Consider the following 14,553-nt stretch of genomic DNA (forward strand, 5'->3'; position numbering starts at 1 on the left):
GCTGGATGGGCAAGTCTAGACTGGGGTGAGAGAGTCTAAATAGTCTCTAAAGAGACTTCACTCTTTAAATATATATTTTTTTAATTTATTTTTTATTTATTTGACAGAGATCACAAGTAGGCAGAGAGGCAGGCAGAGAGGCAGGCAGAGAGAGAGGAGGGGAAGCAGGCTCCCTGACAAGCAGAGAGCCCGATGTGGGGCTCGATCCCAGGACCCTGGGATCATGACCTGAGCTGAAGGCAGAGGCTTTAACCCACTGAGCCACCCAGGCGCCCCAAGACTTCACTCTTTAGATGAGGGTGTGAGGCTCAGAGAGGCTGAGAGACTTGGCCAAGGACACAAGCAAGGAAATGGTTCCCGCTAGAACCCAGTTCTCCGGACTCCATATCTGGCATCTTATGAGCCTCTCTGTTGGAATTTGCAAGATCTTGGGAATTCAGAGGCTGGAGGACCAGCCAGTGTCGCAGGATTAGTGAGAAGCAGAGCTGGGATTCGAACTCAGGTCTGGGTACATGAAATTTTGGCCCTGCAGGGCTGCCTTCCGGGATAGCTTCCCAAAATGCAGTCGTGGCTGGGTTGCTGGCCTCTGTGGGAAAGAAGGGATAATCCTGGACTCCTGGTGGGGATGGTTCACTTGGAAACATTTTGTTTCAGATTTCTGGGTAGGAGTGTAGCTCCTCTCCATGTTTATGAAAATGACTTGTAGGCACTTCTCATACTCATGTTCTTCATTAGTGACTTTTGGATTTTTTAGGACTTGCCCCATTTGATTTGGCCCAGTGCGGAAAGCTCTGGCTTTAAGACTGCAGGTAAGTTTTTGTTTCATTTCATTTTCCTTCATGGGACCCTAAAGCCATGCCCCCCCCCCCCCGACCTCCTCCTCCAACTCCCTCATGCCCTGTCCTGCTGTGGTGCCTACCATGGGCAAATGCGGTATGTTGCCCCCTGACCTGCAGAGCAAGGGCAGTGTGTGCACCCCCCACCCCCAGTAGCTGGCTAGAGCCCTCGTGCAGGGATCAAGAATCAGGGGAAGGTGGCCGGCCCGCATTCTCCCCTGAAGGGGTCCGATGGATGGAATAGGGAATGTGCATATGAGCAGGTGTGTGGGTTTCCTGTGGCTGCTTTCACAAATCACTGTGGACTTCGTGGCTTAAAACAACATAGGTTTCTTCTCTTAGCATTCCGGAGGGTGGGTTGGGAATCAGCGTGGCTGGACTGAAGTCGAGGTGTGGGCACAGCCCACTCCCTCCGGGGCTCTGGGGAGAAGGTTTGCTTCTCTTCCAGCATCCCCAGCCACGCTCCTTGCCTGCCGTGGGTCCTGGTCCCTTGCTCCATCTCAGAGCCAGCATGCCAGCATCTTGCCTCTAGGAGCACATGGCCTTCCTCTCTTCTGCCTGTCAGCTCTCCCTCGGCCTCTTTCTTTAGAAGGACACCTGGGTTTACATTTCTGACCCACCCAGATAATCCAGACAGTTTCCTTAAATCAGGGACCTTCATTTAATCCCATTTGGGAAGTCCCTTGTTGTACACAAGGTGACATATTTACCAGTTCCCTGGACTAGGACCTGGGCATCACTCCGCCCACCACACCGGGTGCCAGAAATTGAGCCGAAACTCACCTAAGAAAAGCAGAACTCGCTGGACTTAGAACTGAGCCAGGCAGGCCCAGCCGCTGCTGGTCCAGGCAGGCCCAGCCGCTGCTGGTCCAGGGGCTCGGCATGCCAGGGCTGTGCCTTTCTCTCTGCGTCTCAGCTCTGTTTTCCTCTGATTCCCTCATTCCTGGAAGCCCTTTGGGAACCGCACACCTGATACTTATACAGCGGAAGGCTTCCGCATATCTTGGCGAGAGTTCCAGGGAAGACCAGTGGGCTCAGCCTGAGGCTGGTGCCTATCCTCGAGCCCATCCCTGGGGCTGAGGTGCAGCATTCTGGGTTCTGAGCCCCATTCTGCCTCCTGGGGACCAGGATGGGCTTGGGTCCAGGTTGGCCCTGCTCTGTCTGCATAAACTGAGCAGGACACTTCCTAAGTAGAGGAAGGGCCTTGGTGAAAAACCGTCTTTCCATCCAGAGTCTCCTCGGCACAGACTGTGAATACACCTTCCTCGGGGATCTTGTTTTTTACAGATCTCACTTACTGGGGAGTTAAAAAGTATTTCCTGTGTCTTTTGTTACCCTCTGCAGACTTCACATTTTACAAAATTCAGTGTTTTCTCTTGAGTACTGTAAGTTTAGGTGATTTCATTGCATTCCTAGAGACCTCTTATTCATCAACAGGCAAACTCCTTGGGGAAAGGGAGCCCGGCTACTACTCTGTGATTGTATTAAGAGCAGGGGCAGAGCGGCAAGGCCACTAGGAGAGGCTTCAGGGAAGGCTTCCTGGAGGAGGGGCTCCTCAGTACCGTCCTGAGAACTGACAATCTAGCAGGTCCAGGGGATGGAAGGAGAGGCTTCCAGGCATGTGACAGCCACAGGCAGAAGAGTGAGGGTGTAACCAAAGAATTGCACAGATGGTACAGACGGGCCCACTTGCTGGTGGCAAGAATGGGGAGGCCACTGGCTGGTGACCTGCTGGGTGGTAATAGTCACTTCATAGCATGAATTTCTTCTGTACTATCTGTCAACACCTGCCCTCATTCAAGTCTTCATGAGAGCTTGTGGCTGGGCCTTTGAGGACCAGGGGGCATAAGCAGGTGCACCAGAGATAAAGCCCAGTATGGCCTTAAGGGTTTATATCCAGCAGATCTGCAAAGAAAGCATGTCCCTTAGCCTGAGGGGCAGGGTGAGGGTCCAGAAATGGATGTCCCATCTCCCTGGCACCCATGGGATTGACTCAGACACTCCCGACTGAGTCAACAGCTGGCCTGGGAAAGTGCCCACTTGCTTCTATGGCGAGTCCCCCGTGCTCACTTAGATCCCCTTTCCAACGTCATGACCTTGACCTGACTCAACCACAGACACTATAAGGGATGAGATTCTAATGTATCCAGGATCCAGTTCTACATCTTTTTTTTTTTTTCTTCCAAGTTTTTCTTTCTTCCTAGGTAGATTCTGAAATTGTAAAAGTTTTCAGAAGCACTTATAAAGATCTTGTTATCAATAACACCCTAAGAACGACTGAAAAATAAAGTCCTTCTTTTTTTTTTAAAGATTTTATTTATGTATTTGACAGACAGAGATCACAAGTAGGCAGAGAGGTAGGCAGAGAGAGAGAGAGGAGGAAGCAGGCTCCCCGCTGAGCAGAAAGCCGGATGTGGGGCTCGATCCCAGGACCCCGAGATCATGACCCGAGCCGAAGGCAGAGGCTTAACCCACTGAGCCACCCAGGTACCCCAAAAATAAAGTCATTCTTAATCAAATCCCAGTTTGCATCTGGGTAGAATCTCCCAGGCATCTCACCCACTGTCTGGTCTAATTCAGTAGATCTGGGAGGGAATGTGCATTGTAGCCTGCGGTACACTCTTTGAGAAGCATTCTCCTTAGGCTTCATAGCCCACCTCCCTCCCCACTGCAAGGGGATCACATCTCACACACCTCATTTTCCTGGCAAAGAGATGAGCAGTCATTCATTTCTTGATTCATTCACTTACCCAGTTTCAGCAAGCACCCTCCAGGGGCCTTCCTCATGCATGTGGTCCACGTCCTGAGTTCACCCCCACGTCTTACTGCCTCCTGCATTCTGTCACGCACGCGCTTTGCTGTTTTGCAGTGGGAGCACCGTTTGGAAGGAAATCCAGCGTGAGAAGTGAAGTCTTTAATCCCCTCCAGACTTTGGCACCCTCTAGAGGGCCAAGGACTCAGTCTGTGCTTGCTTTCACACCCTCGTGGCCCAAGAAGACTCTGTTTAAAAGAGAGTCTCCTGTAACACACCGCCTGGTAAGTCGCACGTTTGGTCCTTTAATGGAATTAGAAGTTGGAAAGAAACTGGTTTGGGGCCCCCTGAGTAGCAGATGCCATGGGCTTGTGTTCTTCAGAAAAGCTTATTCCTTCGAAACCGAAGGATCTAGTATTGGAGGTGAAGAGGGGGTGTGAATCTGAGCGGTGGAGGCGGTTTCTGAAGCAGGGCTCCCGGTTCTGCTTTAACGGGCTCGATTTGCTGCCAGCGGTATAAACACGTGCCCCATTCCTCTCGCCCGAGCATCAGCCCCGGTGTTTGGTGTTCCCATGATCAGGGTATTGTTCAATGAGCCCCCTGGACTAGGGGAGAGCTCCAGTGTGACCACGCGCCCACGTTCTTCCCTCCTCAGGGGCTAAAGTTCCAATCCTTTAAATGATTTCCTAAAAAAGTTTTCAAGATTACCTAAGGCAGTTATTAGACTACAGAAGTCAATCTCTATCCTTCCTTTCAAAATTCATCTTGTACATGTATTTCCTTATTTTTAGTTTTTTTTAACATCTTGTACTTTCATGAAACACATATAGTACGCAGTGGTTTTCATTTTCTAATTGTTTCTCTATTTTATTGTAGTTCAGAGACATCTCAAGAGATGTTCCAGGGACTGCTGAGGACGGAGTGATTTTTCAGAAATGTGCCGTGGTAAGTGTTCATAGGTGGTTCATAGTGGAAGAGAAAATAGTTGGATTTTGACCAAATCGTGTCTGGGTAGAGTTATGTATATAAGGAGTGGCAAGTCATGGGGCTGTCCACCTGTGTCTGGACACACGAGGGATAAAGTATTGTACAGGGGATTTTCTGTTTCATATCATGGCACCAGGACCAAGAGTTTTGGTAACAATTAAACTCCTGTTTGTGAAAATGCACTGTGGTCATTTAGAAGGGGAAGGAAAGAATGATGTATTTTCTTTCAGGTTTTAACATTGATAAGGTGCTTGGTGGTATAAATATTTTATTCAGTGTTTTTAAAGTCTTGGATCTTTACTGATCCCTGTGAGGTGGCATTTCACATTATTGCTGTGTTGGGGGTCCCCAGGACCACCCTCCCTCGGGCTCCGTGCTTTACTGGAAGGACTCACATAACCCAGGAAGCCGTTAGACTCACAGTTATAGTTACAATTTTTTACAGCAGAAGCGTGCAGATTCAAGTCAGCAAAGTGAAAGGCACATAGGATGGGGTTGTGAGACCAGGCACAAGCTTCCCACTGTCCTTTCCTGGTAGAATCCTGCGGCCGGCATTTCGTTTCCCAAAGCAGTGATGTGTGACGTCCTATGCCAAGTATTGTCCCCCAGAGACACTCGCCTGAACTTCGATGTCCAGGGGTTTTAATGCAGGTCCCTCACGGAGACAGGCAGTGCCTGTGTGGCTGACCTCAGTAACTGGTTTCTAGCCGCTCCAGAGGTCCCCTTGACACAGCTTGGCTCAAGACCCCCACCTCCAATCACACCAGTTAGCACACCAATCACAGCCAGCGGTGGCCCGAGGCCCCAGGTATATAAAGGTTCTCTTCTCAGGCAGGATGGTCCAAGTGCTTTACAGGTCAACCTCCCAGGAGCTGGTCAGGAGTCAGTCCTTTCCTCTGGGTGGGTGGGGTCTGGGTGGTCCACGCTTGCGGAGTTAGCCCTCTGCTGTATGAGCCTCAATTTATCTCAGGCCTTCAGCTGTCCTGTTCCCCTTCCTGGATAGAGTTGGTGCTACCAGATTTTCGTGCATCCTCCTGGAGCTGTTTCTGTTGTCTGCATGCGTGTGTGTGTGTGTGTGTGTGTGTGCGCGCGCGCGCGTATCTGCATATACAGACCTTGCTTCCCTCCTTCCCCAGCTTCCCTCCTTCCCCTGCTGTCTATTCCAGCAGGGCTGGGAGAAGCGGGGCAGGGGTGTTGGGAAGAGCTTTGAGAGTGGGAATGGGGCAAGGTTGCAGAGCCCAGGCTGGAAGCCAAGCTGCTGGGGCCACTGGACAGCTTCCAGAAGTCGAGCTGTTCAAATCCATGACCAAGCAGAGCCCGCCTGGGGTAGACTGGTCAGAAGGATGGAGACCTGCCAGCTCGCTCCATCCTGGAGGTCAAATGGCAGTCAGACGCCCTGGGCGGGGCTCTGGGAAATGGCTGAGCCTTCAAAGTGATGGTGTGAGAAGGAGCCATTATTTGCTTTTTCTTGGTGATGCCAGTGGTTACCATCTCCCCAACCTGACTTTGGCTCTGTGCTTCCAGTATTTCTTTCTGTTTCCATGTAGGAACAATTTCACTGCATTTCAGGGTTCCTGTGACTTTGAAAGAGTCACCAAGCAACAGCTTAGCAGGAGTGAGTCAGAACATAACCTGGGGCCTTTGAAATCAGACCCGATAAGTTCTCCAGCCCCTGGGAGACTGTTGTGCCCTCCCTCTGCCCGAGGACGGGTCGTACGCAGGCCGAGCTGGGGGTCACATGAGGAGGTGGGACTTGCCAGCAGAGCTGCCCTCTTGTCATCTCCTGTCCTAGGTGTCCGGGCAGAGCGAACCGCAGACAGCTCAGGTGAGACTGCTCATAGATAACACCAGGACCCCTGCGGCCACCAACCTCTCCGATCTGCTCCTATTCGACAACATCACTGGCCTCTCCATTAGGGGGTCAACGGGAAACCAGACCATGCCGGGATTCCAGGCTTTCAGGAAGAAGTTTCTGCAAGGTAATAGTGGCGAGTATGAAGTCAGGGAGGGAAGGTGAACCTACAGACGCTGTTGGAGTGTGTGATGTGCAACAGGAGTGTTCTTCAACATGTGACGTGTTCACACACGATGGATTTGACGATCGGGTATTGAAAAAGGAGACCAGCACTCAATATCCACACCCGAAAAGCTGGCTTTGTTACTGAGGTTAGAGAGAGGCCAGATTTGGGGGAGGAGTTGTTAAGAAATAGGTATTTTTAGTATTTTTATTAGTGTATCAATTTTTATTATGAAGAATTCCAGACATAACGAAACAGAGTTTATAGCCAAACTCTGTCCACCACCAGACCAGATTTCTCATCCCTCAGTGAAATGCAGAGCTTGTCTGTCGGGGGGCTGCTCGAGGTGGGAGTGGTTTGACACTGGCCCTGGAAGCGTGCGCATGAGACCTTCGTGCGTGTTCTCGAGTGTTCCCTGGAGTACCTCCGCACTGAGGGGCTAGCGTTCTGAGCACTATTGTCCCCGGTTGGCTTTGGAGCCGTGTGTCCTGAAGCAATTAATGAAGCAGATTTCAACAAATTCTGGGATTCGTTGTTACCATGACCTCAGGACTGTCCATTTTCTTGGGAGGGTGAGACTTCCTTAACTCTGAGTCCCTGTCTCATTGACAGAGGAACAGACCACATGACCCTCGTGCTGTTGTGGATACTCTCACATGCTCAGGACTGACTTCTCCACGGAGCCCGCGTAGCTCACCAGTCAGGCCACACTTTCCCTCTGAGCCTAGATAGGGCCTTGGAGTTCTGCTTGACCACATCCTCTTGACAGAAGCTACCAGGTTGGCCCACAGGCAGCCACCTACCTCTTTGCCGGCGGTGGTTTAAGCAACATTGTAAAAACTGCTAGGATATGTCCCAGCCAAGAGATCCTCAGGGCCTTCCCTCAAAGATGGAAAAATAACCATCCCCCATCCCCCCCGACTGCGTCCTGAAGTGAGTGAGCAGAGCACACACTCCATCTCGAATGGACCTTAATGTTACTCCTCACTTGGCCACTTCGGAGCTGGTCACCTCTGGAAATTACTAAGTTTTCCTGAACTTGGGATGTGACGTGTGACTGTCAGGACCTCGTAGAGTCATGGCAGAGACTGAGCAAGGCCATGTGCCCCAGCTCTGCCCATGGCCCTCCCCACGCTCTCCCAGCCCCTGGTCCAGCAGGCCTGCCTCTCTCCTCTCGTAGCCCCAGTGGCTCCCAGCGTCTGCGCTCCTGCCACACAGACCACACTTGTCACTCTCCCCTGCCCATCGGCATCTGCTCAGGCCCTGGTGTCTTCCTGGGAGACCCCCTCCCCTGCTCCTCACTTCCCTGCCTTCCTGCACGTCACCTGTCCGGGGCCTAGGGTCAGCGCTGCATGCCAAGCCCTACCAACCCCAAGCTTTGTGCCCGCTGCACATCCCAGAGTGTCAGCCTCTTCTCTGTCCCACAGGGATGGTGACAGTGACAGTTTCAGGATGGGACTGTAAGGAGAAGGGAGTTGTTTCACGGAAAGCCTGACCCAAGAAGTGGTCCCCATATCAGTAGTAGTGATTTTGTGGATTGGTTTTGTGTATGTGTGTGTGTGTGTCTTGTATGGAGCACAGGTGATGGCTCTGCAGGGGAAGTGGTGTCCTGTTCGTCCCCCAGCGGATCAGGTGCAGGGCACCTCCTCAGCCTCTGCCTCCTGCTCTGGGCATCGCAGGCTATGAGGTCTCCTCCGTCCATCTCAGGGCTCCCTGTGGGGCCGGGGGTCTGGCGCACAGGCTGTGAGGGTGACAAGCCACTGCATCAGGTAAGGTCCGATCACAGGACCTTCACTGTGGAATCATCTCAGTTGTTTTTCTCACGCTGTCTTTGTGAGTTTCACGATCTATCATTGCATGAAAATACAGGTGTTCACTTCTCTTCTCCTTTACTTTTTTTTTTTTTTTGAGGTCTCCATGTGTTGAGAAATGAAGCACGTGACAGCATTTGAGGGCTACAGTCTGACCCCTGTTACAGGTGGAGAAAGAGCAGGAGGACAGGCTTAGGCTGATCAGGCAGCCCTAGTCTCTGACCCACAGAGCAGGATGGGCTTTGTCCCCCACTGTCCTTTGCTGGCTGGCACCCTGAGCCAGCAGCCCACTACCTTGGGTCAGTTCCTCCCATCATCAGGTGGAGTGCGCTGCCCGGTGAGGAGTGCTGGGAAGAAGCCCACCCTATTTCAGGCAGGGCACCCGTGCTTGCGGACTGAAATGTCAGGGGTGTGTGGTGAGCCTGAGCTTCTGCCGAGGACCTCGTGTGTTGTTACCACACTCCTGGGGCTTCTCACGAATCTGCAGATCAGTTCTGGTCCCCTGGGGAAGGAGATCAGCCTTGGTCAGGACTCAGGACAGCCCTGTTCCCCCAAACCACTCACCCTTCACCCCTGTGTCTGTCCCTTGGGGACTGCTGGTGGGTAAAAGAGGTGGTTTTTCTGTCCTGTGAAGGTTTTGACTCAGAGCATTGCATTACCCGATAACTCAAAGGGTACCACTGCACCCAAGGCTGGGAATTCTCCGATTCTGATACCTTTCAGTCAAGTCTTGCCCCACTAGTCAACAAGGCGCGTGTCAACCAGGTGGGTCACAAGATTTGCAGGGTCCTTAGGGGCCAACACTGAGTTCATTTGCATAAAGGTCTTCCAGCAGTGATCTGCCATCACCTCCCTTTTGCAAATTCTTTTTTTTTTTTTTTAAGATTTTATTTATTTATTTGACAGATCACAAGTAGGCAGAGAGGCAGGCAGAGAGAGAGAGGGAAGCAGGCTCTCCGCCGAGCAGAGAGCCCGATGCGGGGCTCGATCTCAGGAACCTGAGATCATGACCTGAGCCGAAGGCAGAGGCTTTAACCCACTGAGCCACCCAGGCGCCCCCTTTTTGCAAATTCTCAGGGAGAAATGAAAACCTTAGGAAATAATTCCCTGCAAATAGGAACCCAAGTATATTCAAGTCCAAAAGGAATCAACATGTTTGCCCTTGTAAGTTTGAAGTCAAAAGTCCAACATACTCAAATTAAGTTAATATGCCCTCTTCTTAATATTTTATTCTGTCCAGCTCCTCCCCCACCCTGAGATTTGTAACTGTCCAGAAGGAGTTGGGGTCCCTTCAGCGGCATCCTGGGTCTGTCCCTACAGTGGAAGACAACTGGCAATAAGAAGGAATGAATTACAGATTCACACATGACATAGAGGAACCTCAGAAAACATCTGCTCGGTGAAAGATATCAAAGACAACACATATTATATGATTCTATTTCTAGGAGATGTCCAGAAAGAACAAATTATTACCCTCCCCCGACCCCCCAAAACCAGATTAGTGGTTGCCTAGGCCTTGGCGTGGCAAGGGAGAGTGACTGCCTTTCTTGTTCGGGTGATGGAAATGTTCTGAAATCAGACTGCGGTGTGCTCAAAGACCTCTCAATACACAAAATCCCTCGAAGTGCACACTTAGAATGGATGGACTGAGTGATATGTATGTTTTATTTCAAAGCTGTTAAAAAAAATAAGGAAGTATCACAAGCTCAGCCCCACCACTGCCCAGTGCAGACGAGAAGCCAGTGTCCCACTATCTCCAGGTGCAGCCATGTCCCCAGACCCCGCCTTCTGCTCTTCCACATGTGGTGGCTGAGGTGAGAGGCTATTGTCAAACCGCGACAGAGATGGTCTTTCCGGTGTTAGTTTACAAAGTGTCTTGGGCTCTGCTGGGTGCCCAGAGCCCAGGAGAACGTCCGCTCCATGGGAAGTGTCCACTGTTGGGACTTAAGGTGGGCAGGACCCGTCTCCAACATCAGTTGTGAGGTCCCTCCAGGAAGCGGGGCTGAGAACGTGCGGCCTCCTGCAAAGCTAGAAGCCTGCAGTGGTGGCCCCTCCACACCCCTCCACATCTGGGGTTCCTCTCTTTCCCAGCTGTTTGTTCACCTTGGGGTCTGAGGGTGGACCCTGTCTGGGAGCAGAGCTGCCTTCTCCAGAGATCCTGGATATTCGGTTCTGACTTCTTACCAAGGAGAGCTTTGAGCCAGGGAAGCTTTCCCTTAAATACAGACGATTAATTTTTGTAATGAAGCCGTCGAGGGCCAGCTAGAGACCAGTGGGCCAAGGGGACCCCACATGAATCCACAGTGCTGGGTCCTGCCTCCTGGCGCCCCTTGCCATTCTCACAGAACCAGCCGCTCAGAGAGGTCAAAATAGAGCTTCATGTCCATCTGTCCACCGAGGCCCACAAGTCTGATCTAAGGCTCTTCTCCTTAGTTGTGTGAACAGAATCTTGGAGAATAAATAGAGATCCTTGCCTAGATTCCAAACAAAACAGAAAGGTTCTGGATTTCCCAAGTGTGGGAGTTAGTGATACCCTGGATCAGGAATACTGACCCTCCAAGTCCTGGGCAGTGCTGGATGGGCCGGGGGGGCACCCAGAGAAGACAGCCCGGGGGCAGCAGGGGGCCCTAACTGGCTCCTTATACTTGCTGACAGCCTCTTCCAGGTGAAGAAGAGGGACCCCATGAGTGGGCACACACAAATCCCTGTCCCCATCGTGGGCACCCGAGACCTGAGCGGCACCCTTGCTGGCCATGTCGTCTGTGGTGGCAGACTCCTTTGACCTGGGTCTTGTCTGGGGTCTGGCGGAAGGGCCCTCTTGACTCACATGTGCATTCTCTCTGAGCAGTGGGAGACTCCTTCTTGGTCAGCTACACAGCTTCCATCAAGGCTGGAGAAGTGGGGAGCGGAGAGGTCCTGATGCTTCCTGCCCAGCTCACCTTTCAGAGCTCAGCACAGGTAGGTCCTCCTTACTCTGCTTCTAGAAGCCTTGATACTTAGACCACTATCTCTTAGCTTCTCTCTTCCTTTCTTTCCTCCCTCTCTCCTTCCTTCACGTTTTCCCTTCCTCTCTCCTTCCTTCCTTCCTTCCCTCCTTCCTTCCTTCATTAATACTGAATTCTAGATAACTGGGTGGGCCCCGGAATCTCACACATTTTGCTGTGAACTTGGCTCCCTTAGCATCTCAGTGGGACCTCTAGTAATGCCTTAACTCCTGTGGGTCTGACGTAGAATTATCATAAAAATGTCAGTAGATTTAAGTTTTTTTTTTTAGTGCCTTGCATGTCATAAGCACTCAACCCGTAGTTTCTGTTTGTATGAGTTCACTAGGAGCTACCCTGACGAAGTTCCACAGCCTAGAAATGTATGTTTTCATGATCCTGGAGGCTGGAAGTCTGAGATCAAGGTGTGAGCAGGGCTGGTCTTCCTGAGGCCTCCCTCCTTGGCATGCAGATGGCATCTTCTCCCCGTGTCCTCATGTGGGCATCCCTCTGTATGTGTCTGTGTCCTGATCCCCTCTTCTTACAAGGACCCCTGTCAGATTGCATCAGGACCCCCCTAATGGCCTCATTTGATGTTACTCACCTCTGTTAAGTCCCCACCTCCAGATACCATCGCGCTGTGAGGTGCTGGGGGCCAGGCTTCAGCATATGGATTCTGCGGGAACACAATTCAGCCTGTAACAAAATTACTGTTTGTATCTTCGTTTCGTTCACCTTTTAATCTGTGCATGCATCAAATGTGGTTCATTGCGTGTCCTGCCCGGCACCGTTCACATCCTGGGGATGCAGGAGCAGTTTCTGTCCTTGTCCTCAAGGTGCTCATGCTCTAGCTACTTTGGTCATTTTGTTCTGACTTTGGCCTCTGGAGGAAGTACCTTTCGCTCGGTGGGAAAAGTGAGGCTCAGAGCACGACTGCCCTGGTCCCAGGACAGAATCCTAATCGGACCGCACAGCTGCGAGCTCCTTCCACCCAAGTCCCAAGGATCTGAGTGTGGCATTGCTGCCACAATAAGAGAGAAAAAAAAAATACTAGATAAAACGAGATAAAAAGGGGGATTCCAAAAACGTAAAGACTAGATACAAGGAAACTATTAAATCAAACTGTCAGAAGAGACCAATGTCTCGGAAAATAATTAGATACAAAGTCAGGAACAGAGAACAAAGGATACAAAAATAGAGATAAAATCACCCAGAAGAAATACCGTCCCAATTTCGGAGGACACAAACCAAGTGAGTTAAAATCAGAAGGGGAGAAGGCAACAGACAGAAATCAAGGGTAGAAACTCAGAACTTCAACAAAACCAAAGCCTCCACCTCCTCCTGACAGAGCATTAGGACTTCAAGATCCTGAAAGCACCTGGGGAAGGTGGGTGTGTGCTATAGAGGGAGGATGGTGGGGAGGATGAAGGGAGGGTGGGGAGGGATGGAGGTGGGATGGGGGGTGGAATAGAGGTGGGATGGAGGTGAGGCACGAAGGGGCTCCTCAATCACTACAGGGCCCCTCATCTGTTCCTTTGCTTGGTGTCTCACCTGTCTGTTATACTGACTTTATTTCCCTAGGAAACCCCCACCCCTATTAGCCCCATGAAAACAGGGACCTCATCTTTCCTATTGACACCTGCATTCTCTGTGCCAAAAGTAGAGCCGTGCACAGTCAATGCTACATAAATATTTGCTGAATAGATGAATGAACAAGTCCGCAAACTAAGGAATCTTGGGCAAGGTTTAGTTTTTGATTTCTCTGAAGCTCAGGTTTCTCATCTACATAAAAGAGATGTTTCTGGCAATGTCTCCAGTCTTCCGTGGGGGTACATGAGATGTGTCTGTGTGCAGTGGTCTACAATTTCCTACTCTTTCCAAACCGTCAGGGGCTCTCTGGGCAGTTCTGCAGGTGGAGCGTGAACAGCACACCTGCTTCCTGAAGATTCCAGAGTTCCAAGCTTCACTTGCCTGCGTTCTGGGCTTCTGCTTGCCGGCTCTGGTCGACCAGCAGCACGGTACCGACCTGGCTCCTGCCAGAGAGATGAGTTCTGGGAGGCCAGTACTTGCTGAGTGATTACATGCTGGAAGTTGACAAGGAGCTCCTGTACTTTGTTCTCAAGTTGTTTCATCTGGTTGGACTTGACTGTCGCTTGGGTGACTGTGAGGCTTTTCTCCATGACCTGTAGAAGATCAAGTGTATCTGGAGCTGAAAATGACCCAAGGCTGAGTCTGCACATGAGAACAATGGTTTGCTCTGCTTGTCATTCAGTCCCAAGATGTCTTAAATGACAAAAGAGAAAACAGTAACAGATTTAAACAGGTGCGAGCCCGATGGGATGGAATCCTGGCCATAGAGAGGAGGCAAGGTCTGTCACGGCCGCGCCTAGAAACCACTGCCCAGCTGAGTTTCAGAAGCAGTGCCACTTCTTTGGGCTTCACTGTCCCCACCCCAACGACAAGAGGAGTGGGAAGATTCTCCCCCGATCTCTTCCTGGCGTTTTAGAATTGCGTGAGCATAGCAGAGGAGACGGGAGGAGTCCCCACCCCCTCACCCCGCCCACCTCCCACCTCAGGCTGTGGTCCGGAAGCACAGATCCTCCTGATGTGTGGTCTGAATGACAATAGCAACTTCAGACCATGTCACCATCCCTTTGCCCTTCATCTCACTTGGTCTCATCACCAGGCGTTTTTTCTCGCAGATCTTCACAGAGGGATGAGTGAGAGACCATGTTCCCACAGCTTTTATCACAGAGCATTGTTAAAATCGTTCTGTTTTATTGTTAGTTATTGCTGTCAGTCTCTTACTGTGCCTAACTCATCAGTTAAACGAGATGTATGTATGGGAAAGAATGGTGTGTCTAAGGTTGGGGACTGACCGTGGTTTCACAGGCATCCGTGGGGGATCCGGGAACGGACCCCCAGCCGGTGAGGGTGGTGAAAGGGTCCGTAGACAAAAGGACGAGACTGATACAAAGCGAAGGTCAAGCAAAGCTTTATTTCGCGCCAAGCATCGAGAATCAAACTGACCGGCCAGGGCCGTCTCTTGCAAAGAGGCGACCCCTCCCAGCCTCACAGACTAACTTATATAGAGTAAAGGCCATGTGGTTGAGCCTGGCCACACACAGGTGGCCAATTGAATTACATTCTACCCTATGATAGTCATCT

General features: G+C 51.1%; 1 protein-coding gene across 6 annotated transcripts in view; it reads left to right on the forward strand.

Annotated features, from left to right (window-relative positions):
- The window catches only part of EVC2 (EvC ciliary complex subunit 2), a 123,369-nt gene that overhangs the window by 3,046 nt on the left and 105,770 nt on the right, over positions 1-14,553 (forward strand). For all 6 annotated transcript variants that reach the window (XM_047718852.1, XM_047718850.1, XM_047718851.1 and 3 more), the window contains exons 2-6: positions 755-809; positions 3,706-3,872; positions 4,465-4,533; positions 6,368-6,554; positions 11,253-11,362. In XM_047718852.1, the coding sequence (XP_047574808.1) occupies positions 755-809; positions 3,706-3,872; positions 4,465-4,533; positions 6,368-6,554; positions 11,253-11,362 (588 nt within the window). The remainder of the gene's footprint in view (positions 1-754; positions 810-3,705; positions 3,873-4,464; positions 4,534-6,367; positions 6,555-11,252; positions 11,363-14,553) is intronic.

Source organism: Lutra lutra, chromosome 2 (assembly GCF_902655055.1).
Source record: "Lutra lutra chromosome 2, mLutLut1.2, whole genome shotgun sequence".
In the NCBI taxonomy this organism is placed as follows: Eukaryota; Metazoa; Chordata; class Mammalia; order Carnivora; family Mustelidae; genus Lutra; species Lutra lutra.